Source organism: Sardina pilchardus, chromosome 10 (genome assembly GCF_963854185.1).
Source record: "Sardina pilchardus chromosome 10, fSarPil1.1, whole genome shotgun sequence".
Lineage (NCBI taxonomy): Eukaryota > Metazoa > Chordata > Actinopteri > Clupeiformes > Clupeidae > Sardina > Sardina pilchardus.
Window position 1 is genome coordinate 20,576,674 of NC_085003.1, and position 25,589 is coordinate 20,602,262.

The window sequence follows — 25,589 nt, forward strand, 5'->3', positions numbered from 1 at the left end:
AGTGGCCAGAGGCACTAGGGAAGTAATGCTAACGGTCTTAACATGAATAGTAGTAGTCTCTTCACAAACAACAGCGCACAAAAGTCACAGAAATGTCATTTATTCTCTAGTTTCTTCATTGTCGGTTTAGCAAACAATATACGTATAAAGCTACGTAGATAGCTACGTATTTTAGAGTACATTTTAAGAGAGAAATAATTACAAAAGCACCCACATACATACACATGTATACAGAGGACATTCAGAGCTCCCTGGAGAAGGGAGGGAGCGAGATCAAGTAGGCCCAGTGAAGAGTCCGTCTGGGGGGAGGAATGGTCACTTCCACTGGGGGAGTTAGAGGGTCAGAGAGGCAACTGGCCGCTAAGACCAGCAGTCTCACAGAAAAAGAGAGGGGACAAAACAATGGATTGTCATAAAGACTGTGTCCAGAAGAGCACATTCTTTAGGAGACCGGTGGACGGTTTCTGTTTTTTGTTTTTTGTTGTTTTTTTAAATACGTCATCTCTAGTGACTGTGTACATGATGCAAGTCTTAGGTGAGGCATTAAACTCATTTGTAAGTTTATATACAATATACACACGCGCGCACACACACACACACACACACACACACACACATTCACACACACACAAACAAAAAGCTTCTGTTCTTGTCGATAAAGGTGCTCATATATGGTCAGAAATGCCAACATCCTTGCAGGGTAGACTTGAGTTAATCAGTCACCTGGGGGCAGCACACCGGAGGAGCAAGAGAGACTGTTGGGAGAGAAAGGCTGTTCATTCACCATGCACACCACTCTTCATCACTTTAACAGTGCACCGCACCATGCAGACCACTCTTCATCAGTTCAACAGTGCACCGCAGCAGAGCTTCAGAAGAGAAACTAGCTCTCCCAACTGAGAAAGGCTGTACAATAAGGTATTCAAAAAACAGAAGGGGGGAAAATATGTACCATACGTTTATACAGAATACAGCTATTTCAGTGGGACAGTTTAAACATAAAAAAAGATCACTTTATGATAAAAGCGTCATAGTTGGTATAAAAATTCACAAAGGGGGGGGTCTGATCAGATTCAAAACTATAGGTGCTTCAAATTCAGCCCCATTTTTTCAAAATGGCCAACAAATACGAGTTTTGTTAGGTTGGGTTTTCCAACCAAATTTGATGCTTTTATTATAAAACGATCACTATTAACTATAACAATAAAAATCAAAGTTGGATTCCAACACCATGCATTTCTGGTTTGAAGTGTAGAACGAAAGAAAGAGGGAAAAATACAAGCTCGAGCCACAAATCGTACTCTACTATGGCACCAACAATCAGTCTACACACACCCACCAGGCATTTAAAAGGCACAGTGCCCAATACATCTGTAGTAACAATTCCTATGTAAGTCTTCGATACGCAAATCCTGAATTAGCCATACATAAACCAACACTGATATATGTCCAGATACATGTCATATACAGAAAGCTCGTGTTTACAACTTGTTTTGGGAATGTAACCATCGTACTTCTAGTACATAGTAGTGTTAAGCAGACTGATTTCTCTCCTCTTCTGGTTCAGTACTCTAGTCTTTGGTCAGATCCTGACTGGTCAGCTGTGCGTGCTGCTGCTGGGTGTCTGCTGGTTGGCTTTTGTTTTCCCATCAGTTAAGCCAGCTCAGTATTGACAACTTGGCAAACAAAAGGTGAGACCGCTTTCATTAAAATGTGACTGATATCAACTTGAGAGAGATGAGTCTGCTCCTTCTGTGTATGCAGCCTGGATAAGGTGTGAGCCTGCCTGAGTGTGTGTGTGTGTGTGTGTGTGTGTGTGTGTGTGTGTGTGGCAGGCAGGCGGGGGCCATGCAGGCAGTGGCGCAGCAGAAGTGTGAGACAGGAAGACGGAGTGCGGGGTGAGGCAGCGGTCAGTCCGAGTCGGAGTCACTGCTGTGGTCAGCGCAGCGCAGTGCTCTTACGGTCTCCTCGAGGGGCGCCAGCGTTCCGTCCTTCCTCACGCCCATGGGCTTGATCAGCTGCTGCCTGCACACACACAACACGCCACACACACAGCCGCACAGTCAGACAGCGCGTACAATAGAATAACGTATAACAGCCTGTTTCCCTTTGATCAGCTGCTGCCTGCACACACACACACACACAACACGCCACACACACAGCCGCAGACAGTCAGACAGCGCGTACAGTAGAATAATGTATAACAGCCTGTTTCCCTGTGCGGATAGAATTCAGTCAATATTAGCAACACTACACAAAAATGGATAACAGTAATTTCCCGCATATAAGCCGCATTGTGTATAAGCCGCAGGACAGTGTTTTATGTGAGTTAAAAGAAACAAAACCATATTAACACTATATTAACTGCCCCCCTGTATTAACCTCGTAGTGGAAGAAATTTTGCAAAATCAATGTATAAGCCGCAGCTAATAGGGTTTTATAACCCTCCATTACAGAAATCTCAGGTTTTTGGTGAACAGTTCCTGCAAATTTGTGACAAGGTCATATTTTCACATGCTAATTAGTTGCAGCAGACGCAAATTAGGTTTGTCATTAGAAGTTCAGTGGAAGTTTGGCATTAATGGTTAATGTGGTGGCAGATCACTGGGGAACATGTTTGCCATTACTGACAAACTTCTCACTGTTGCCAGAACTTTGCTGGAAGTTTGCCTCTAGCGGCCAACATTGGCAAACTTCTGACAATATTTTCAAGTGAACTAATCTGTTTCCCTAGCCTGGGTGTTCCCATCCTGCCTTGCGCGGTGATTTCATTCACGCTGCTAAGGCAGTCTGGAAACTAACACCCAAATTTTCGCCTGATGTTGGCGACCAATCACAGAACAGGGGAGAAAGCAAGACCATGATGAGCTATGCACAGACGCATTTGATAGACATCTGTGGTGCCCAATGAACGGATCTGGGCATTTTTTCAAATGCGAGAAAATGAACGTCTGGTTGCCAAACCACGTCTCATTTGAGAAGTGCTAGGCGCTAGCCAGGCTACTGTTTCCCACAAATGACCCACACGTTTGCTGCAAATCTGCCATAATCATTTCATTTGTAAGGGCTGTTATTCCTACAAGCTGTACAGACTTTCACCTATATTTCCAAATGACAATAGTTAGCACATAGGTAAGCTTTTGTTAGTAGGTTGTTTATGATGTCTGGATAGTTTTCACCTGGGCATCTCACCAGTTTTAGATCAACATTTTGGAGATCGCTATCTAGATACACTATTGGCATGAATATTACTACAACACACTCACAACATTCAACAAGATAATGATCGGTTTCCTGAAAAAAAGTTTCCTTTTGGTGGGAAAACATACAATGGTGTAAACTGCATGCTGCCTTTGTTATCATCAAGTAAACACCAACAATGAAAAAAGACGTCAAAGACCAGATATGAACCTTTGACCTTTCCCATTAAAAGAAAAATGGTCAGAGACATATCTGACACGCAGACAATGCCGTACTTGCTACCCATGATATCACATGAGGCATTTGAGAAGCAGCCAATGTTCCTTCTCCCAGGGCCAAAATTGACAAAACTCGACTCCACCGCTTGTGGTGGAGGCTCGGATGAAAGGACAAAGACATACTTTGGGAGGTGACTGTGAGGCTTAAAGCCAAACGTCTTATCAACAAAATAACCAGCCAACGGTCCCAAAGCCTCAAATCAAAGTCCAGCGTTTAGCATTTTTCATTAAGGAGTAGTACACACAGTGGACATTGCAGCTGTGCAAGTACATGACGACCGGCCAGCCAACAGAGTGCTTTTACTGGGTTTTGTTTTCCTTTTTCTAAAGAGCGACTTCAGTAAGGCCATTTGTTTGTCTAAATGCGTCATTTGAGAAATCATCAGCCCTCCAATACCTCATTAGTGCCAGACACTATTGTTTGATGGCTTCACCACCTTAGAAGGTTCTGGACTTTTGAAAGTTGGACTGAAGCATGTTTACAGACGAGATTCTAATTTGGAGAATGCTTAATCCAAAGAGCATGCCGATTCTCCGGTTTGGGGGGGGGGGGGGGGGGGGTGGAGGAGTCTGAGGGGAACGCTAACGTCTATTTAGCTCATGGAGCTCCTGGAGCTCCAGGGCCTTTGTGTCTGGTCTGCCCCAGCTACTTATTCTCTCGCCCAGCCCCAGCTGCCCACCGCGTGGCCACTGCTCACTGCCCACTCAAGCCTCCACTCTCTCTCGCTCTTTCACTCTCTCTCTCTCTCTCTCTGAAGAGGCCTAGCCAAGCGCAGTGTTAAACAGCTTTCTTCTCCTGTCCACCCCTGCGTTCATGCGCGCACACTCTCTCTCTCTCTCACACACACACACACACACACACACAAACCTAACCTTTTTTTCCAGGAGATGGCCAATCCCTCACTATCCTCCTAACACCCCCCCCACACACACACACACACACACCTCTCCTCCCCCCATCAGTTTAATTACGGGATCAGTGCCCATTCTAATCTCCTCAAAGGCTGGGCCTCCCCTCGCCGCTAATCCAATTAGATCTGCACCGGGTGGCTCCTGCGCACCCTCAGATGATTCAGCCCGCCATTATCCAATCCAAAGCACTCCCTAAGATGATTTATCTGTGCATTATCCAATCAAAGCACTCCCTAAGATGATTTATCTGTGCATTATCCAATCCAAAGCCTCACCAAAAAGAGGCTCGTTTGCATTTATTTGCTGGCCGCACACCGGTACACAGGACACAAACACACTTGTAATTTGCTGATGCTGATGTACTTTTACTGAGGAAATCTTAGGCCTGTGTCTGGGGAACATGTTCAGCATGTCAACTCCTTCAGGCGGTTGCATGTAACTGCAACTGCCTACAAGTATTTACTGCAACTGTGCGGCAACTGACTGAAAAAAACAGGCCAATATTTTGGTCCCCTTTCTGGTTAGTTGCTTATATGCCTCTCAACTGCACTGTCTGCAATACTGGCTGCTGTCAAAGTGATTTCCTGACCACTCATTTATGTCCAGAGCATCTTAGCATACTAGACTAACTGCTCAGATTTGAAGGAGACACTTCTTTACTGAATCTGCCTTTGCAGGATCTCTGCCCCACTCAGGGTGGTGGATGGAGGGTCAGGAGATGAGGGCAGATAACAAGGCCCATGAGCAAACACCAGCAGCCCCAGACAAAACAAGACCGACTCCTGAACACCTCTCTAGAAAACCCTTGTGCCAATCAGTGGAGCTACACGTGGTTCGCGGTCAGTGATTCTCTGTGTGTATGTGTGTGTGTGTGTGTGTGTCTCTCTCAAGGGTTTCTTGGGGTGTGTGTGCCTGTGTTTGTGTTTGTGTGTGTGTGTGTCTAAAGGGTTTGTTGGGGTGTGTGCCTGTGTGTGTGTGTGTGTGTGTGTGTGTGTGTGTGTGTGTGTGTGTGTGTGTGTGTCTCTCAAGGGTTTCTTGAGGTGTGTGTGCCTGTGTGTGTGTGTGTGTGTGTGTGTGTGTGTCTCAATGGTTTGTTGGGAGTCAGTGCTAATTGGACGGCGAGTTAAGCAGCAGGGGGAAGCGCATTCTTCGAGGGCCTTGACCATCACCCAAGAGCCCACAGCGAGCAGCTCTGGTAGCAGCCTCATCTCTCTATCTCTCTCTCTCTCACTCTCTCTCTCTCTCTCTCTCTATCTCACCCCCCCATCCTCCACCTCCCTCTAACAACTCTTTCACAGTGCCAAAGAATAGAAGAGGTGAAAGGAAGGAGATGATCTTTCGCTGAGAGGAATCTGCCTCTTGTGGGCACACGCTCCTCATTACAACACACACACACACACACACACACACACAGAGACACACACACACACACACACACACACACACACACACACACACACACACACACACACACACACTCACTCCCACACACACACACACCTTAATTGAGCCTATGTCTCTGGAGCCCTGCTCCAATAGGGCCTATGTTTGGGGCTGTGTGTGCTGAATGGAGGCCGGTCTGAAAGAGGACACGTATGTGATTAGGCGCTGAATGTGGCCCATAATGCCATGGGGCCGGCCACCACTCTCCAGCAGCCAATTAGCCGGTAATTAGCGCGGCGGCGACGGCGGCGGCTAACGAGAGCGAGCGGCCTGAATGAGGCGGCGGCCGGCCGGCGCTGCAGATTCCTGCTCTAATGAAACCGTTGACAGGGAGCACTCGCTTGCTCCGTCTCTCACAGCGCAGGCCTACGTTCCCTCACTTGTGTGTGTGTGTGTGTGTGTGTGTGTGTGTGTGTGTGTGTGTGTGTGTAGATAAGAACGGTCACAACAGAAAGAACAGCTGAAAGGACAGCTCTCCGAATCTTGACTGTCTTTGAGGAGAGCAGGGGTGAGTGCAAGACTAATGATTCTGATGGTGGATTTGTACTCACTGACTCAGAAAGCTTCAATCCGCTGACGGACAACATCAAACGGTGTCAGTGTCATGGTCAGTCATGGTCAGACATATCAAGACCATACGTCTGCACAACATAGGGTGTGAATGACCCCCCCCCAGCTCTTCTTAAGGCCAGTTCAACCGAAGATTCGCGACGGTCTGAGACGGTTGCAGAGAGCAGTTGCGGCGGTGTGAATCAAAAGTTGCAAGCAGTTTCAAGCCGTCGCTAAACATTCAACATGTCAAATCTTAGTTGCAGAGTTTTAGAACACTTTTGCGCGGAGCTATTGTGACGTTGGCTGAAAACTTCTATCTTATCCTCACGCCTAGACTGTTGTTATGGTAACATTGTTGCCGTTTTAATGTCGTTGCAGTGGTCTGAACGCCCCAGTTTTAGAACACATTGTTGCAGAAAGTTGCTGGTTTTTAGAATGTTGCAGCTCGTCTCGTCGCGGATCTTGTGTTTGAACTGGCCTTTAGATGTTCCAGGCCACTGAACGTGACCCTGACACAGCCTTGACCCCAACCCCACCTGGCTACGCAGGCCTCTGCTGCTGTTTTCTGGTGGCGGGACATTACCTGGACAGCTGGTCGATCATGTTAACGAGCTTCTGGGCCTCGTACTCCTTCTGCTCCTCGGTCATCTCCTCCATGGGGTTGGCTCCCGGCTCCTCCACGTGGCCTGTGATGGGGTTGATGCTGAGGAGGAGGAGGAGGAGGAGGAGGAGGAGGAGGAGGAGGAGGAGGAGAGGAGGAGTGGGTTAGAGAGCAACCGGCAGAACTGGCTGCAACTGGTCAGCCAGAAGATGTCACAAGACTTTGTTTCCAATTGGAATACACGGTACTAAATAAACAGCAGAACAGCATGGAGCAACAGGACGGAGCAGCTGTCTAAGGGGCTGTTTAGAATATTCAGATAGGGGACTGGAATGTTGACTGACGGATGTTTAAATTCACAAGTACCACTTGGACATTCAGCTGAGAATCTTGGCTCCATTCTCCAGGAGCTGACTAGTTAATGACTGCACAGTTGAGCTGACTTCTGAACGCTTTATTTTGGGCTACATGAACTGTTTGAAGCTCCCTGCCAAAAGAGTTTCAAGCAAAAGGGAGAGAACAAATTATCTTTTCATTATTTTTGTCCTCTCTACTCACATGGAAACACACACACACACACACACACACACACACTGTTTTCTCTTACTATGGTTTGGCCTCCTTGTACTCGTCTGTGTCGGAGTCTTCGTCATCGGAGTACTGAGTCTCTCCTCGGCCTCCGGCCAACAGTCCGCGAGACAACAGCAGTCCTGCAGCACTGCCATAGCCTGTGTACTTCACCAGGTTATCCACTACATACAGGACACACAATACAGGACACACACACACACACACACACACACACACACACACACACACACACACACACACACACACACACACACACGCGATTATCCACAGCTCAAGAGGTTATGGGAACATTATGTGCAGCCACATTTCTCCTTGCCTGATAGTGAACGATGTGGGGGAAGCATTTCAGTGTGTGTCTTCACTCTCTGAAATAAATGATGCATGAAATGTGGACTAAATGAGTTCCACAGTCTGTGTAACTCAAACAGTGAAGCCTTCTCTTTCACTGCCACTTCAAAAGCGCACGTGCTAACCTTCTGATTTCTTCAGCAAAACATTGCGCCATCTCTCTCCCCATCTTCTAAAACTAACTCCACATTGACATTGCTGTTCCAAGCCTTTTCCTCGCCAATGTTCGCTCCCTGGTGAACAAGATGGATGAACTGCAGCTGTGGCCCGCCACACACAGAATGATTGTGGAAGATCATGATTTGTACAGAAACATGTTAGTCTGAATAGCGAAATACCCAACGGCGCTATGGAACTAGCTGGACGCTACCCTCTGCGTTCAGACAGACGCGCACAGCATCATCAAAGACTGTTCTCACCGCAACAGCAGACTGTTCACCCCGCTCCCCTCCAGGAGGCGCTACAGGTCTCTCCGCACCCGAACCAGCAGGTTCAGAGAAAGCTTCTTCCCTGCTGCTTTAACCCAACTGAACTCTATATGTAGCTCTGCATCCCGGTGATGACCAGCAAACTAGGCCACCCCCCTATACCATCCCCCCCCCCCCCCCCCCCCCCAACACACACACTGCACTTTTCTGCTTTTTTGCACTTCTGGTTAGACGCTAACTGCATTTCGTTGTCTCTGCACAATGACAATATAAAGTTGAATCTACCAGTAATCTAATGGGATCTAATACAATCTAGACTTGCTCTCTCCTCTTCCCTCCATCGATTATTCCACCATCCCCTGTTCTCTCGCCCTCTCCCTTCATCCCTCGCTCTCTCACCGCTCTCTTTGCAGAGGACGAAGAGGAACTCGGCGGCGCTCTGCTTCACACCCATGTCCACGTGGGTCATCAGACGCACCAGCTTGTTGCGGATGGTGGTGCCGATCTCCGGCCGGCTCGACACGTCCTTCAGCGGAGGCAGCACCTGCGGATCAACCCCACCACACACACACACGCACACGCACACACACACACACACGCATACACACACGCACGCACACACACACACGCACGCACACACACACACACCACCAGTCACCACCTGTCACTTTGCAGACACCAACCGTAATTTTAATAGCCACTCTCTGTGCAAAATGGGATCGCGAGACAGCAAATATGGCCCTTGACAGTCAATATAGAATGCCTATCTGTTCGTAATTGACATGAGATTTGCATAAAATAGAAAATATCTGAAGTGGTTTCTTCTTATTGCGCTAATTCAGTCATTTACTGCTTTACTGCTGTCTTTGGGGGCTGCAGCTACAGTGTTCAGTTTCCTACATGAGTGCTTTTTGACAACTTTATTTTTCAGGCAGAGGATTAATCAAAACCTCCCATCCTTACCCTGGCCTTGATGTATCTGCGGATTTCTCGGTGGTATCTGGAACTTTCCGCCAGCAGGCTGAGCACTGGCGTCAGACCCTCCTTGTAGTTGGAGCCCTGTGTGCAGAGAGGAACTCCTGAGTCTCAGAAACATGACCGCAAGGGGTTGGGGGACCTGTAGCACACCTCACTGCAGTCCTCGTCGGCGTCTTACCCGGTCAACGCGCTTCTCCATGAAGTCCAGCAGCACCTGAATGACGGCCAAGTTCTTCCCGCCGTACTCCTCGGGTCCGGGCTGCGTGGGAACGTCGATGAGGACGTCCAGGCACGACGAGGGAATGTTGCTCAGGAGGTTAATAGCATGGCTGTCGTGAAGATAACAGAGGAGCGTTAGGAAGCGTTCAGGCTCTCCAGTGTAGAGAGAGCTACAGTGAAGCAGGATCAGGGTGATGTTAGTCCCTCATCTCTAGTATAGAGCTACAGTGCAGCAGGATCAGGGTGCTGTTAGTCCCTCATCTCTAGTATAGAGCTACAGTGCAGCAGGATCAGGGTGATGTTAGTCCCTCATCTCTAGTATAGAGCTACAGTGCAGTAGGATCAGGGTGATGTTAGTCCCTCATCTCTAGTATAGAGCTACAGTGCAGTAGGATCAGGGTGATGTTAGTCCCTCATCTCTAGTATAGAGCTACAGTGCAGTAGGATCAGGGTGATGTTAGTCCCTCATCTCTAGTATATAGGACTGGCATGAAGCAGGATCAGGGTGATGTTAGTCCCTCATCTCTAGTATATAGGACTGGCATGAAGCAGGATCAGGGTGATGTTAGTCCCTCATCTTTAGTATATAGGACTGGCATGAAGCAGGATCAGGGTGATGTTAGTCCCTCATCTCTAGTATATAGGACTGGCATGAAGCAGGATCAGGGTGATGTTAGTCCCTCATCTCTAGTATATACAGTGCCTATAGAAAGTCATCATACCCTTTTGAAATAGTTACTTTTTTTGTCTTGCAGCCTGAAATCAAAGCCAATTTTAAAAACAATCTTTTTCAGTTTTATTCACAAATATAGCTGTACAACATCAAAATAATGAAAAAAAAGTCAACAGTTCTGAAAGTTAATAAAAAAAGATATAGAATAACAGGGTTGGAAAAGTCATCATACCCCTGACTTAATACTTTGTATAGCTTCCTTTTGCTTTCATTACAGCCCTCAATCTGTTTGGATATGTCTCTATTATAGCTTTGCACACCTAGATTGGGGAATATTTGCCCAATCTTCCTTGCAAAATTGTTAAACTTCAGTCAAATTCTGTAGGGAATGGCGATGGACTGCTCTCTTCAAGTCAATCCACAGATTTTCTATAGGATTTAAGTCAGGGCTCTGACTTTGCCACTCAAGGATATTCACCATCCTATCCTTAAGCCACTACTTTGTTCTTTTGGCAGTATGTTTAGGACCATTGCCGTGTTGGAAGGCGAATGACCTGCCCATATTCAGCTGTCTAGCATGGAGGCTGCAGGTTTTCCTCAATCATTTGGGTGTACTTGGCAGCATCCATTTTCCCTCCTATCCTGACCAATTGCCCAGTCCCCACTGAAAAGAAACATCCCCACAACATAATGTTGCCCCCACCATGCTTCACACTAGGTATGGTGTGTTTTGAGTGTGTTTGGGTGTGTAAACTGTGTTTGGTAAGCGCCTGGAGCTCAGTCCAAAAAGTTCAATCTTAGTCTCCAAAAAGTTCAATCTTAGTCTCTTCTGACCATAAAAGCTTTTTCCACATGGTAGCAGAATATTCCAGATGTGTTTTTGCACTGAACTCCAAGCGCAATGTTTGGTGAAAACCAAACACAGTACACCACCCGAAACACACCATACCTAGTGTGAAGCATGGTTGGGGCAACATTATGTTGTGGGGATGTTTCTCTTCAGCAAGGACTGGGCAATTGGTCAGGATAGAAGGGAAAATGGATGCTGCCAAGTACACCCCAAATTCTTGAGGAAAACCCGTGTCCCTCTGCTAGACAGCTGAAGATGGGCAGGTCATTCGCCTTCCAACACGACAATGATCCTAAACATACTGCCAAAAGAACAAAGCAGTGGCTTAAGTATAGGATGGTGAATATCCTTGAGTGGCAAAGTCAGAGCCCTGACTTAAATCCTATAGAAAATCTGTGGATTGACTTGAAGAGAGCAGTCCATCGCCGTTCCTTACAGAATTTGACTGGATTTTAACAATTCTGCACGGAGGATTGGGCAAATATTCCCCTATCTAGGTGTGCAACGCTATAATAGACATATCCAAACAGATTGATGGCTGTAATGAAAGTAAAAGGAAGCTCTACAAAGTATTAAGTCAGGGGTATGATGACTTTTCCAACCCTGTTATTCTAGTTTTTATTTTTTTATTAATTTTCAGAACGGTTGACTTTTTTAAAATTATTTTGATGTTGTACAGCTACATTTGTAAATAAAACTGGAAAAGATTGTTTTTAAAATGGGTTTTGATTTCAGGCTGTAAGACAAAAAAAGTAACTATTTCAAAAGGGTATGATGACTTTCTATAGGCACTGTAGGACTGGCATGAAGCAGGATTAGGGTGATGTTAGTCCCTCATCTCTAGTATATAGGACTGGCATGAAGCAGGATCAGGGTGCTGTTAGTCCCTCATCTCTAGTATAGGACTGGCATGAAGCAGTATCCGCCTGTTTAGATCTCACACTGGACGCCATGACAGCCCTTAGAATGTGGAAGAAGTAAAGTATGTACAGTAAAGTTTACACAACCCAACCACAACGTGATGGCAGAATGACTTCTTAATGACGCTGCCCTCATTCCACACAAATGCACATTGTGGCAAGAGTCATGTAAATCTCTCTGCTGACACACCATGCTGAGGGCAAACTAATATTTGCATTAGGCCCAGAGAGGTGGCTACGCCCAGCTGCTGTGGCGCGCATCTCTGACGTCAGACCAAAAGAAAAAAGAAAAAAGAAAGTCCTGCCTCTGCACTCACTCGCTCACCAGGCGTCCAGAACAAAAGCAGATGCCCAGCTAGACAGCAGCAGGGTCCATCAGCAGGACAAAGCAGGCCAGAGCCCTGACCCGGCCAGGGTCCGTCTCAGCACATTCTACCTCCAACTGGGAGACCCGGTCGGAGGGGGTGGAGCTGTGTGGATAGCTCAGGGGAGCAGGGCATTCTGGAGAGGTAGGGGTGGGAGGGGTGGCTAAGGGGGTGCCACAAAACACCGGCCTGCGTCAGCTGGCAGGAGCCTGGGGGGGGGGGGGGGGGGGGGGGGGAGACGGCCACAGCCTCATGATGGGGGTCATTAATCAGCACTGGGTGACAGACTGTCACTCACGCCCACCACACGCATCAGCCTTTCTTCTATGGTCGGCACCGCTGGAATGTTGACGCCCCCCCCATCCCCACACACTGTATGCAACCTCTATGACCTCTGCTACACCACTATGACTTCAACTGACATAGACTGATGAATGGACAGAATGGTCGACTTGGCTTGGGCCTTTGGGTGGTTGTTTAGTGTCAACGTGGAAATCAAAGCACCCACTGATTGGTTAATGTGCACAAGCTCACACACGGGGAATGAGTGAAACCCCCAAAAGCCACAACCCCAAACCTCTGAGTTGGTGTGTGTGCGTCAAAGGCTGATCGAGATACAAATAGCTTTCACCACAAGGGGAAAAGTCAAATGCCTCTTAATAATACAGTATTGCGTCAAATGAGGACACATCACTTTGTTGTGACAACGGATACGTCACCAGGGGGGTGGGGGCTGCACAGATAACATCACACTGTGTTTGTATTCATGTATTCAGTGTGTTGTGCATGCTAACATTCAGTCCCACATCAGTGTGTGCGAGGTCATTAGCATGACTTTGCACCTGCTACACATTGTTAGATCACAACAACCATCACAAGCAGCAGAACAGAATCCCAACACCTTAGAACACGAGGGCACATTGAGAGGACGACATCTCTGAATGTTGGAGGGAAAGTCTACCTTCACTAATGCAGTCATATGAGGCCAGCCGAGGAGGACTGGTAGTGGAGAGAAGAGAGGAGAGGAGAGAACAGTAGAGGAGAGGGGAGAAGAGAGGAGAGGGGACAGAGAACAGGAGAGGAGAGGGGAGAGGAGAGGGGAGAAGAGGAGGGGGGGGGGCGCTGGACTGGAGGAGGGGCGGGGGGAGTGAAAGCAGTGTAACAAGTGAGAGTCAAAATGAAGTGCTACTAGTGAGAATGAACTGGAGACAAGGAGAGGAAACAAGAGGAGGTTGAGAGGGAGAGAAGAAGAGAGCATGAACGAGAGATGGAAAGAAGGAAGAAGTAGGCCTGAGAAAAGACACACGGGGGTGAGAAAAAAGAACAGAGGAGAGGAAAGAACCAAGGGAGAAAGAGAAGAGAAGAGAAGAGAGGAGATGAGAGGAGCGGTCAGGTTCGGCTACTCACCTGTGCGCCTCCTCGGTCTTCTCCTCCGTGTGGGTGCGCAGCAGCAGGAGGTGCCTCATGATGGCCACCAGGAGTCGCAGCTGCCGCTCCGCGTCCTGACCGGTCAGAGACTGAGAGAGTCAGCAGGGTCACCAACACGCCGTCGCCGTGGGCCCCCAACACACTCAAGCTTACCCTGCGCTCACGTACAGTACCACTGGCCAGTCGCAAAGACTCCATTAGGGCCGAATCATGGGCCAATCAGCTTTGCTGACCAAACACAGAATCTTCAAGTTTGGGGTACATTTTAGAGGAAAATGTATTTGAAATTGCAACAACAAAGTAGGCGTGTATTTTTTAATCGTGTGCTATTTTATTGCACTTTTCATCAAGTACGTGAGGGCAAGGTAGCAACACTTTTGATGACAATAATGAGAGACAATTAATAATCAAATAAATCATTATGCAAACATAAAATGTGATGAATAAAATGATCAGAAATCACTCAAACCTGAATGTCAGCATCTGAACCTGCCTAAACATAGTACCTAGTGAGAACACCGATCTAAGGGGCGCAGTCGTGTGTATGTGGCAAGTATCCTAGTGAGAACACCGATCTAAGGGGCACAGTCGTGTGTGTGTGGCTTGGGGGTGCAGGGTGGTCAACTCGCTGGCATGGGAGGAGAGGTGTGAGGCCTGTGCTACCATGGTGACCTTCGAACTCACGACAGGAATTTATGACTCCTGAAAAGAGCGCCGTGGTATTTGGATTGGAGGGACTCCCGCTCACTTCCTCTCAGGGCCAGGCCAGCTGAGTGAGAGGCATGGCTGGAGAGAGGAAGCTCCGGCATGACAACTATGGCCTGACACCACAGCCACTAGAAAATGCCATCAGCTCAATGGGAAATATCATAGACACTAACTGCACTTGTTATGCAAACCAAAGTTGATTTTCCCCTTGGGGATCAATAAAGTATCTATCCATCTATCAAAGCAGACTAAATAATCAATTATCAAATGATCAATGATTCTGTGATCCTGCTCTGTGAGCACCGAGTGGTAAGGGATTCCAAATGTTCAATCCCATTTAGAAAGGTAACGTAACCCATAATACAGATACCAATGTGATCACCATATGACACCGACACAGAAACAGATTAACAATAATGAGGTAGACACCTGGCAGTTTCACTAACACACCCAGCTACTTCACTAACACCTTTCACTACCACAGCCGGCTGTTTTTCTACCTAAACACCTTCCCTCTGTAACCAGGCCCTGGCCTGATCCCCATCTGAAGGTGAGGGATGAGCTTCTGAGGGGCCGGATAAGAGATCAACTCAGCCTTTAAAGCTCTCAGGCTGAGCCCCGATTAAGCACGCTCGGAGCGCTGATCTGCCGTGGAGCCGAGTGCAAGGCGCAGTGTTGCCCGACACCGCTAACCGCCGCTAACGCTAATCAGAAGCAGGAGGCCTCCACGGCCACAGGAATGTCCGCAGGTTGCCAGGTGATTAACAGGCTTCTGGGCCATTTGATTTCACACTGGGAAAATGGGCTGCTGATGGCAGATCGGCACAGGCTGGGTGAGGTGGATGACGCAGGTTCACCACAGCTGACCTACTTCGACTCAAACCTCTACACAGTGGTCACGGGGGGGGGGGGGGGGACCCAGTGCCTTGCACTCACAGGTTCTCACAGCACAGCTGCCACCACTTCTCTCTTTCTGACTGGTGATGGCAGATGGATGACCACACATGACACTGAACACATACTGACACAGACTGAAGACAGAGGTGGAAATGACCTGTCATCGTCACATCATGACTCACACAGGACGGATGGCAAAAGGTGTTCAAAAGAAACAGATGTGCAGTAGGACATGTGCCAACTGAGGGGAATTCGCACTCATGACTCACCTCGTCGCTGGAGTCGGAGAGGGTGATGTTGAAGAGGGCCTTGAGGGCCTCCATGGCCCTCTCGTTCTCCTGCGAGGGGATGGGGGGGGCCTGGGGGTCCGGCGGGGCCACCTCGTAGGGCCCGGCCCAGTGCACGTCCAGGGCGCGCTCCAGCACGTCAGTGAGCAGCGCCAGGACGCGCGGCTCCTTGCGCAGGAGGGCGCGCACGTCCGAGCGCAGCGCCGACAGCAGGAAGAGCAGGCGCAGCGAGAAGAGGCCCACCTCGTGGGGCGCCGCGCCCGCCCCGGCCGCCTGCAGGCTGGCACACAGGCCCTGCGCCAGCTGCACCTCGGCGCCCACCTGCTGCGCCTGCGTGCTGTTGAACACCACGTTGCACAGGCACTTGAGCGCCTCCACCACCACGCGCTCCTCCTCCTCCTCGTCCTCCTCGTCCTGCTCCTGCTCCTGCTCCTCTCCGCCGGTGCCCCGGGGCGCATCTCGCCCGACCCGTGCCAGCCCCGCCAGGGTTAGGATGCCCTCGCGGGTGCTCACTGGCCCCAGCACGCGCTTGTCCCGAGAGAGGATGCGCAGCGTCTCCAGACACGTGCTCTGGCACCGGGGCGGCGCCACCCGACCCAGGACCCCCAGCAGAGCTCGGCACAGCCGCTAGAGAGAGAGAGAGCGAAACATGGAGAGAGTGAGCACAAGTCCGAGACCTACATTTATGCTTTGAATAATATTGTATGTGCCCGGGCACCAGGCCAGTGGATCATGGTTAAGAGGTATACACAAAAATGGTTTGAATATGAAGAAAAAGTGTGGACTTACTATACGTGCATCCTCCTCCTTCTTATCAAAACTAAATGTGCGACAGTTCTGAAAAAAAAAGAAGATTGTTATTCACAGAACAACATTATTCTTCCATATGGTGTCTAGAGCTACACTTCAAAATTCATGATCTAGTGTTTTTGGTTCAGGAAAAACCCTTACTCTCCCTAACCATCGTCACCATTGACGTCAAACGTTGAGTATTCTTTGGCTATGTGCCAACCCCTGGAGTGGCTTGGCTCGCGTCGCCTCTAAAAAAGTTGACAAACATCAGCCTGTATCAAGATAATGAAGAACACTTGGAATTTCCCAATCCCGCTTGTTCAGCAATACAAGTAGCCAACAATACAGCGGCTGTCCTGATGATGGTGGTTTAGCAGACACTCTCTAGGGAACCCGCCTGGCACTGAACACAAGTGATAATCAGAAAGACAACTGGTCCTGGATCTCTTCCTGTATTGTCTTGGCGATTTTCCTTGGCCACGGTGCAGCATTTAGCGAAGATATCAATGTGATGATGCTAGTGGACTGACGTTAGCATGCTAAAAGCGACACCACACACTTTAACGTTAGTTATCGGTTACAGATCACAAATGCATTGTTTCAGTGCCAATGTCCATATCACGATGACTGCGGTTTAATGCCAATCGGTTAATGTTATCCACACATAAACTTGACATACCTGCCTCCAACCATGCTAAAGCGAACTGTCATTCTACATTGACTACACTACTTCCTGCAATTTTTTCACCTAGCGTGCAAGCTAACTTGACATTAGGTCGCCAGAATTTGCAACGTCTTACGAGAATGTCGGCAACATGTTTAAGAGTTTAAACGGCGGTATGCCCTAAGCTGTTAAGGACTAATCACATAATGCTAGTTGCTGCTGCAAATCGAATGCAGCTCGGTTATGCATGAGATGTTTTGCTAGCGGTTAGCCGAGTAGGCTACAGCAGGGCGACAATATCACGTTACCTCTGTGTTGTATTCATGTAAAATCCTCTCTATTTCTTCATCGTTCTCATTTTCGATCTGTGACAAAATTACGCTTAATTCCATCCTTCTGGTAAGAGAACGTGGACAATTATTCCAATGAAAAGTGACCCGATGTTTGATGCTGTCTGTGCAAAGGGATCTACGGACCCCTCCCTTCATATAATGTTTCAACTTTCACCTCTGAACGTCATTCTAGTAGGGCGGCGTCAGAATGAAAAATAGGGCAACTTGACTAATCATAACAAACTCCAGCTTTCACGCAGGCAAATGGTGCCAAATAATATTCTAGTGTGACTTTGTGACATGTTTCAAATGAAGGTCGAAAGAAAGACAGTGATTCATGTCAAGTTTTCGGTAGCAACACCTGTGTGTAGCCTATTTAGGACATCTTTTGCCGTGGAAATGTTGACCTTAGCTTTTAGGAGTGAGAATGAACCCTTGTTTGTAGACAAACACCAAATTCTGATCACAGTAACGACAAGGACAGGGCATCACATCAGTCTCTCTCTAATATATAGAAATGTGGGCTAGTTGAAATGACTGTAAATGGATTTTAACGTTTGGACTCCATTCACAAGTTATTATCTGATGAAGAATATTGTGTTGTTCAATTAGGCAATGAGTTTTCAGTTTTGTATACTAGTCTAGGCCTATGTGGAGTTAAATGTATAAAGAGAAATTGCTCAATTTCATGCACTTTTTAAAGCCATCACAACTGATTAATCCTGGAGGGAGATCCATAACAGATAGCCAGCCTAGGCTTAGGCCTACTCAGTACCATTGTGAGCTGTTTGGACTGGACAGTCATATGAAGGGAATGTTGGCTTTATGGTCATTTTGGCATTAGATAGTGGTAGCCTACTGTATGTAGTGTGTGTAGCCGAAAAAGCCCTGTCAGATAATGTCAGGTGTCAGATATCTATGGCATTGCATATTTTATACTGATGCCAGCCTCTTGCAAAGCTTCAGCTGCCACAGCTGGAGGCTACTATCCCATAGAGAGGCACTTGAATATTTGATGCATTCCACATGTGAAAGTGCATGTTCAATCAATCAGTATTTTTCCAAGGCTAAAAATAATGCTTTTCATCTCTCTCTCTTCTCCTCACTTATAGATTAGATAGATATTCACCAAGTAGGAGTGGGTAAATGCTAGAATATTATTTTAAAGCCTGATCAGTCACAATGTTGAACCATCTTTGTTAAGGTACATGACAACGTTTCTCTGAAGTCTAAACCAAGAGAAGTCATCTCAAGACTATGATGAGAACTAGAAAGATCTCATCCTGTCCCAAGAAGCAGATCCATCTGAGGTGCACTCCTAAGGCGCCGGGAGAATGGTACTTGCTTTACAGATGGTCCCTTTTACGTAGTTTTAAGTAGTCATAACATATGAGCTGTGCAAGACTAGAGGTTGAAGGCCAGAGCTCTCCTCAGGAACGGTAAATGGTAAATGGACTGCATTTATTTAGCGCTTTTATCAGCTTCTGCAGCACCCAAAGCGCTCTACATATCATGCCTCACATTCACCGATTCACACACCGATGGCGGAGGCTGCCATGCAAGGCGCCAACCTGCTCATCGGGAGCCCCGGGGTTAGATGTCTTGCTCAAGGGCACTTCGACAAGGTCAGGAGGAGTTGGGCTCGAACTAGCAACTTTCCAGTTGCTGGACGACTCCTCTACCTCCTGAGCCACTGAACTTGAACTCTTCCCTGGGTCTGGCCTCTCTCACCTCTCTCACCTCCACTCCCCACTGAGCCCCGAGCTCCAGCAGCTGACCAGGAAGAGCTTACAGTACATTAGCCTGGCCAGCTGAAAAGGTCTCGGGCCTTTGGTGACTCACAGCTGGTAAGGAGGGGAGGGAATGGTGCACGCCATGCAAACAAACATGCAAAAACATTAGCAACGCTTCACACACTGTTCAAATCAAGGAGTGCCTGCACTCAGAAGGGACTTACCAGGAAACTGTCATAACCAGGACATAGAACTGTAAGGACGTCTGGGAATCCGCAATAAATCAGATGTTAACAAACAACTTGTAGATTAAATTACTAATAATGGCCGGGTTTCCCAGAATTGTTAAGAAGCTCTTAAGTGCTAAGAACCTCTTAGGAGCATTGTAAGAATGTTCTAAGAACGCTCCTAAGAAGTTCTTAGCACTTAAGAGCTTCTTACCGATTTTGGGAAACCCGGCCAATGTGTGTTTACAGGTAAAGCTGAATTACAGATATTGTAAGACACCTAAGATGACAGCAGTGGGGTTTCATAATACTATAAGCACCCAAAGACAATTATTTAATCTTGTAGTTTTTTTACTTCTACGTCTCTGGGTTTAATTGATCTTGATTGATAGCATTTGGTTGGTATAAAATATCTTAAGACCCTTTATGTGCAATAGGTTAAACATGCAGTAATGTAATTTTACTGTTCACACTGCACTGTCAATTCAAATGTTGAGTTCTTCAGCTGTATATTTGGAAAGCAAATCAGTCCAAAATAAGAAAAAAGGAGTCCACAAAATGTTATGGATTTTAAAAATTCTTTATGTGGTAACAAATTACTCCACATAATATCATTTTACACGGTAACAGTTGTCACCACAGCAGTTATTGAGTGCTTTTATTTACAGGAAAAAAGTGACTAGAGATCATAAATGTTACATTTTTTCTTACATAGATTTTCCTTTTTATTTCTACCCATAGGGTAATAGATCCACAGGAGCTCAGAGTGCATTTAAAAACACACAAACCTAGGTTATGAACGCGTTTTTCACACTAACCATACAAAACAGCAAACACTGCACCAACACAGGGAAAAGATAGCATGTTACACAGCTACAGAGTATATATATATATATCTATGATAAGTCCTTCCACAGATGCAGTCAAGCCTGGCTTCCTACGACAGAGAGTTTTACAGAAGCCTACGAAAGCAAGGCAAAACCCATTCCAGAACACTGATTCATGTGAAATGACAATCTCCACATTTGAAATGAGCTGCTGCAGTGTAGATGGGACTGATTGTGGCTGCCAGTGGTTTGATTCCCTTCATAACACACTTGCACGTGTTCTGGCTCCCACCCAGAAGGGAGAGGGACCAGACGGCCTCGGCTCGTCCTGGATCCCTTGATCTGGTGCTTGTGCAGAGGCAGTTAGCCTCCCACCACGCACGCTGGGGCAGGGTGGGGTCAACGCACCGTGAAACAGTAGAAGGATGTTATAGGCCAGAACGACACTTGAGCAATTGCACTGACGTCATAAGAGGCGCGGAAAGTAAACAGTCTCGTGAGTTGCGTAGGTCTGGCCATGGCTCTGCGCCAACTGTTGACTGAGGAGTGGCAGACCAAAGCCCACTACTAATAAAGACACAGGGGTGGGGGTGGAGGCGGAGGGGGAGGGAGGGGGGGGGGGCATGTAAAAGGCACAGCAAAACAGATTGTGATTCTCACTGGACACAAGACAACCATCGGGGTCAAGGGAGGTTTGCAGGCATGGTGTCTCTCCTCTCCTCTCCCTTAATGACGACGAGTGGAGGCTCTGCCTTGTCTCAGATGAGATGTACGGCTCGATCTGTCAGTCCTCTCATCTGGCCCCTCCTGGACCCAGAGGACGCGCCTGACGCACAGGGCCGATGAGACGCTGCTGTCCAGAGGCTATAGCCTCCCCTGGCCCTCTCTACTTGGCCCAGCCGGTGGTGGCCTCGCCGTTGATGTAGGCGAAGCCGGGGAAGTGTTGCGCGTGCTCGTAGTCGGTGGTGCGGCGGGGGGCCAGCGGCGCGTAGACCTCGGCCCCGGCTCCGTAGCGGGACGAGTGCATGGGCGGGGTGGAGTAGCAGCCGTTGGCGGCCGGCAGGTCGGGCCAGCGCGGGGCCACGGGCGACGGGTGCAGCCTGGACGTGCCGCCCATCAGACAAGGCTCCATGCGGGTCATGGGACTGTTGAGAGGGTACTGCAAAAACAAACAAGAGAGGGGGGGGGGGGGGGGGGGGGGGCAGGGGTTAGGGATTAGTGCACTCGACAGTTTGTAATCTACCAGCAGACGCAGTGGGAAAGGTTAATGCGAGATAGATAATAAAGTGTAAGTAGCGTATGTCAAACAAAAGATGCTTAGCGAGGGCGTTACATAACAGCGGTGGCACGAGGCTCGTCTGACGCACACACAGCAGAGTGGAAACATGTGCTGCAGACGGAGCAGGAGGAGGACAGCAGAGTTACTGCTGCACCATGCAGTGAACTGCTGCTCATGGTGTAGTAGGATGCATAGTAACTCAAATCCTCCCCTGCTCACAATCACCACAGCAGGTAGGACAAGAAAACAGCTTTAGAAAAGATTTTGTCACACTTTTATATTCAGTAGTATACTATCAGTCGCTTTCAACTGGCAAAATAAAAGAATCCTAATTTGTGTGCAGGACGCTGAGGAGGCTGGCATCCATATGAGGTGAAGTTTGAGCTAAAGTTTGACTTCAGTGAGTGGACAGCTGCTAGTATTTTTGTTGCCATAGGTTACCAGTCACAAACACAGAGGCCCAGATTGGAAACAAGCGCTGGGTTAAAACAGGCCCTGTACACACGAGAGCGCTCCTACATAACGCTCTACTTGTGCCGTCGCTGTCCCTTCCTCTCCACAGACCGTCTCAGGACAAAGCCTGTGCATTGTGCCCAATTTAATTTTAAATCGCAGAGGGGGAAAAATAAGTCTGAGCAAAAAGATTCACCCTCTCGTTCTAAATATACGCCCGCGACAGTCGTCCCCATTATGGGCTCGTGTGCGACGGAAAAGGAGAGTCAGGCAGGGTCAGAGGTCAGGGCAGCAGGCTTACTGACCCCTTGTTCGTGCACAGAAAAGAGACTATTGAATAACAATATTTTAATAAACACACTTCCCCCTTTCCTCCCTGACGCAAGCGCCGACTGGGGTTGAGGGTGAGAGGGGGGAGCAAGAAGCTCTATTGAGCCCTGGATGTGGGGGGTGGGGGGTGGGGGGGGGGGGGGAGGATGGAGGGGGGGGTGCTGGGAGGGGAGCATTAGGCCGGCACATGCTGGGCAGCGGCCAGGCCACCTTTCACTGGGGGCTTCCGCTGCGTGGACAAGAGAAGGGGCCAGTGAGCGGCCGCTGCAGAGGCACTGAGGCCCAGCTGATCTCCGCTCCACACAAAGCCTGCATGTGCTGCAGGGCCCTCCACAGGAAATTACCATCGGCAGAGTCAGCTAGCTAACACCCGCTACGGCTGACCGTGTCTGCAACCGCTACACGCGCGCGCACACACATACACACGCACACACACATGCACACACACACACACACACGAACATACGCACACACACGTGCGAACATACGCACGCACGCATGCACACACGCACCCACATACACACACAAAAACATACGCACGCACACACACACACACATGCAGGCACGCACGCACACACAGACACACACACACAAGCATATGCATACACGCACACACGCACGCACAAGAATGCACAAACTCTCACACACACACACACACACACACACACACACACACACACACACACACACACACACACACACACACACACACACACACACACACACACACATCCCTTGCCAGCTCCCAATTTTTCAACCCAAACTTTTTTCTCTTTCTTTCTTTCTCTCTCTCTCCTAATTTCATTCGTTTGCCTCATTGTTTCCACTGAGCTGCTGACACACTAGTAGCGAAAGAAAGAGCAGAAAGAACAACACAACTGACAAGATCTGAGCAAATCGGACTGACCTGCAATGGGAATACTGTAGGTGGGACAACATTGTCATTAGACATGGCTTAGCTTTTCTATTATTTGTTTCCACGGCTGTTTTTTCTATGTGTTATACTGCGTCTTCACTAATACCTGGCTCATTTTTCAAAGTTTTACTGCACATATGGTCAATAATTCCTAGAAATCCAACAGTGACCATATCAACACAGACACTCATATACATCCAACCCCTCATGAATCTGTTTCTCGGCTCTTGGAACAAACAGAGATATCGCAGAGAAACTACACAGGCTCAAAGGAAACCCAAGAGGGTGAAAACAAACTTCACGGCTTCGATGTCTCCTTCAGTTTGCTTAACTAGTGGAGACGTCCACCTGCTGGTGGGGGAGAGACCTACAGTGCGGTGCAGTGCGCTCCGAGCAGGAGTCTGCCGTTGGGTAATAACACAGACGGAACACTGTCAGCCCCGCAGACCTCCAGAGCACCGAGCCACCTGCGTCCAGCGGGCTAACCAGCCCATCAGTCATTAGCATCCATATTAACATTCCTTCCTGACTTACGGGCCTCGTAAAATTCAACCTTTCAAAGGGCACCCAGGAATTTACACTCCCAGAAGACAAAAGAGGGTGAATACACAACACCAAACCTCCATTATCCAGCCATGAACTCACACACACACACACACAGACACACACACACACACACACACACACACACACACTTACACAAATGTCATTATGGAGTGATAAAAGGATCTATATGGAAGTGACAAACAGGAGGAGATTCTGGAAAAGGCTTGTATTATCTGGACCTCTAAGCCAATTTTCATTCTCACTTTCTTACAAGATCTTTCCCCAAAGCATACACTCAAATCGCATTTACACAATTTTCACACAATCTTTCAAGACAGATCCCACAGACTAATTACTACTAAAACTGTAAAAATAAACATTCCTGAATGAAAGAAATGACTCTAATAAATCTCTTCAGCACCCGTGTGAAACCTCTCTTAACAGTCAGAGCCATCCACAAACAAAAACACAAAGACGTGTGTGTGTGTGTGTGTGTAAGAGTGTGTGTGTGTGTGTGTGTGTGTGTGTGTGTGTGTGTGTGTGTGTGCTTGCGTGCGTGTGGCCATGCCTATAATTTATATCTAACATATCCTACAGCTAAAATATCACTAAAAGCATTGTGCTATATAAGAGTATATTCAGATCAGATCACTCAACTTGGGTAGTGACCCATTTACCCCAAAGCAAACCTATCCCTATAGTGCTTAGCAGATGCTTTGTCCAAAGCGACTTACAATGCCATCAATAAACATTGCATTAACATTAAAATTAACAGCTTAAAGATTATAGACCAAATGAAAAAAATAACCAATATTAGTAATATAATTAGTAATAGTACTAAAATAACAAAAAATAGCCATTACCATATACAAACTCAACTCTGTAAGAAGGAATGAGTTAAATAGAAGGTAAACAGAGGAGTCACAGAGCTGGATCATGACATTAACGCAACACTAAGGAGTTTTTTGTACCTTAAAATAAAGTTTCCAAAATCATTTCAGTGGTTCATCAACTCGTAACAGGGTGAACAGCACTTATGCATTCGCTTTGTGGCCCTCTATCGGCTATAACCACACTAGGTAAGTTTAGAAGTAAGATTTGTAGTTCGATTGAATGAGACATAAGAAACTACAAATTTGACTTGCTTCTAGCTGCGAAAGGAAGCCAGTGAAGAGTATACAGAGGTCAGAGGAGTTCCATGTGTCTTCTTTGACTGTTTAAAGATCAGACATGCTGCTGCATTTTGAATCTGTAATGGTGTCACTACACAAGCAGGTAGGCCAGCTGACAATGCATTGCACAGTCCAGTTGAGAAAGAACCATGTCTGATCTTCCCAATATTGAATAGGATAAACTGACATGGCTTTGTCACTGAGGCTACATGCTCATAGAAATGTAGTCGGTCATTAGTTGTGAATTTACAAATAACGTATTATTTGAAATGGAAAACATTTCTTTGTGTGTGTGAATATGTGTGTGTGTGTGTGTGTGTGTGTGTGTGTGTGTGTGTGTGTGTGTGTGTGAGAGAGAGACTGACCTGTGCAGGCGTGCGGTGGTAGGCAGGGTAGTGGAGGGGTGTAGGAAGGCCTGCTTCATGGGGCAGACTGGGGTACTGGCTCTGGATGGGGTGATGGTGCTGGTTTGTGTAGCTGCTGTAGTTGTAGCTCCCCGTGTAGCTGGAGCAGCCAGAGAGGGGAAACAAGTGAGTCTCAGAGCATCCCATAATATCCTACATTTGGGATGACAACTTGAGACACTGACAAAAAAAAACACACTTCAACCATGCAAAGAATAAATAAACATTTTCAGCA

At 47.6% G+C, this 25,589-nt stretch overlaps 2 protein-coding genes across 4 annotated transcripts in view; both read right to left on the reverse strand.

Moving 5' to 3' along the window:
- Positions 1-84: 84 nt before the first annotated feature.
- ric8b (RIC8 guanine nucleotide exchange factor B) lies at positions 85-17,621 on the reverse strand. 2 transcript variants are annotated; one of them, XM_062546921.1, is made up of 10 exons: positions 17,444-17,621; positions 16,469-16,516; positions 15,662-16,306; positions 13,767-13,861; positions 9,511-9,661; positions 9,318-9,413; positions 8,754-8,898; positions 7,595-7,739; positions 6,970-7,089; positions 85-2,025 (listed from the first exon to the last, which is right to left on the reverse strand). In XM_062546921.1, the coding sequence occupies exons 1-10, from the start codon at positions 17,525-17,527 to the stop codon at positions 1,911-1,913; spliced, it is 1,644 nt and encodes a 547-aa protein (XP_062402905.1). In that variant the 5' UTR covers positions 17,528-17,621; the 3' UTR covers positions 85-1,910. The 2 variants fall into 2 exon arrangements, with proteins under 2 accessions (XP_062402905.1, XP_062402904.1); XM_062546920.1 differs by having other exon boundaries at positions 13,767-13,876.
- A 3,255-nt stretch (positions 17,622-20,876) lies between these two features.
- rfx4 (regulatory factor X, 4) overlaps positions 20,877-25,589 on the reverse strand; it is a 19,267-nt gene continuing 14,554 nt past the window's right edge. For both annotated transcript variants that reach the window (XM_062547287.1, XM_062547286.1), the window contains exons 17-18: positions 25,316-25,454; positions 20,877-21,413 (exon numbers count right to left, since the gene is read on the reverse strand). In XM_062547287.1, the coding sequence (XP_062403271.1) occupies positions 21,141-21,413; positions 25,316-25,454 (412 nt within the window). In that variant the 3' untranslated portion in view covers positions 20,877-21,140. The remainder of the gene's footprint in view (positions 21,414-25,315; positions 25,455-25,589) is intronic.

Bases quoted from the DNA above. Each gene is read 5' to 3' on its own strand.
- ric8b (XM_062546920.1), bottom strand. From the start codon at position 17,527: ATGGAATTAAGCGTAATTTTGTCACAGATCGAAAATGAGAACGATGAA. The intron at 9,414-9,510 runs GTAAGACGCCGA...CTCTGCACACAG, and splicing joins TGGAGAAGCGCGTTGACCGG to GGCTCCAACTACAAGGAGGG. The intron at 7,090-7,594 runs GTAAGAGAAAAC...CCTCCTCCTCAG, and splicing joins TACAAGGAGGCCAAACCATA to CATCAACCCCATCACAGGCC.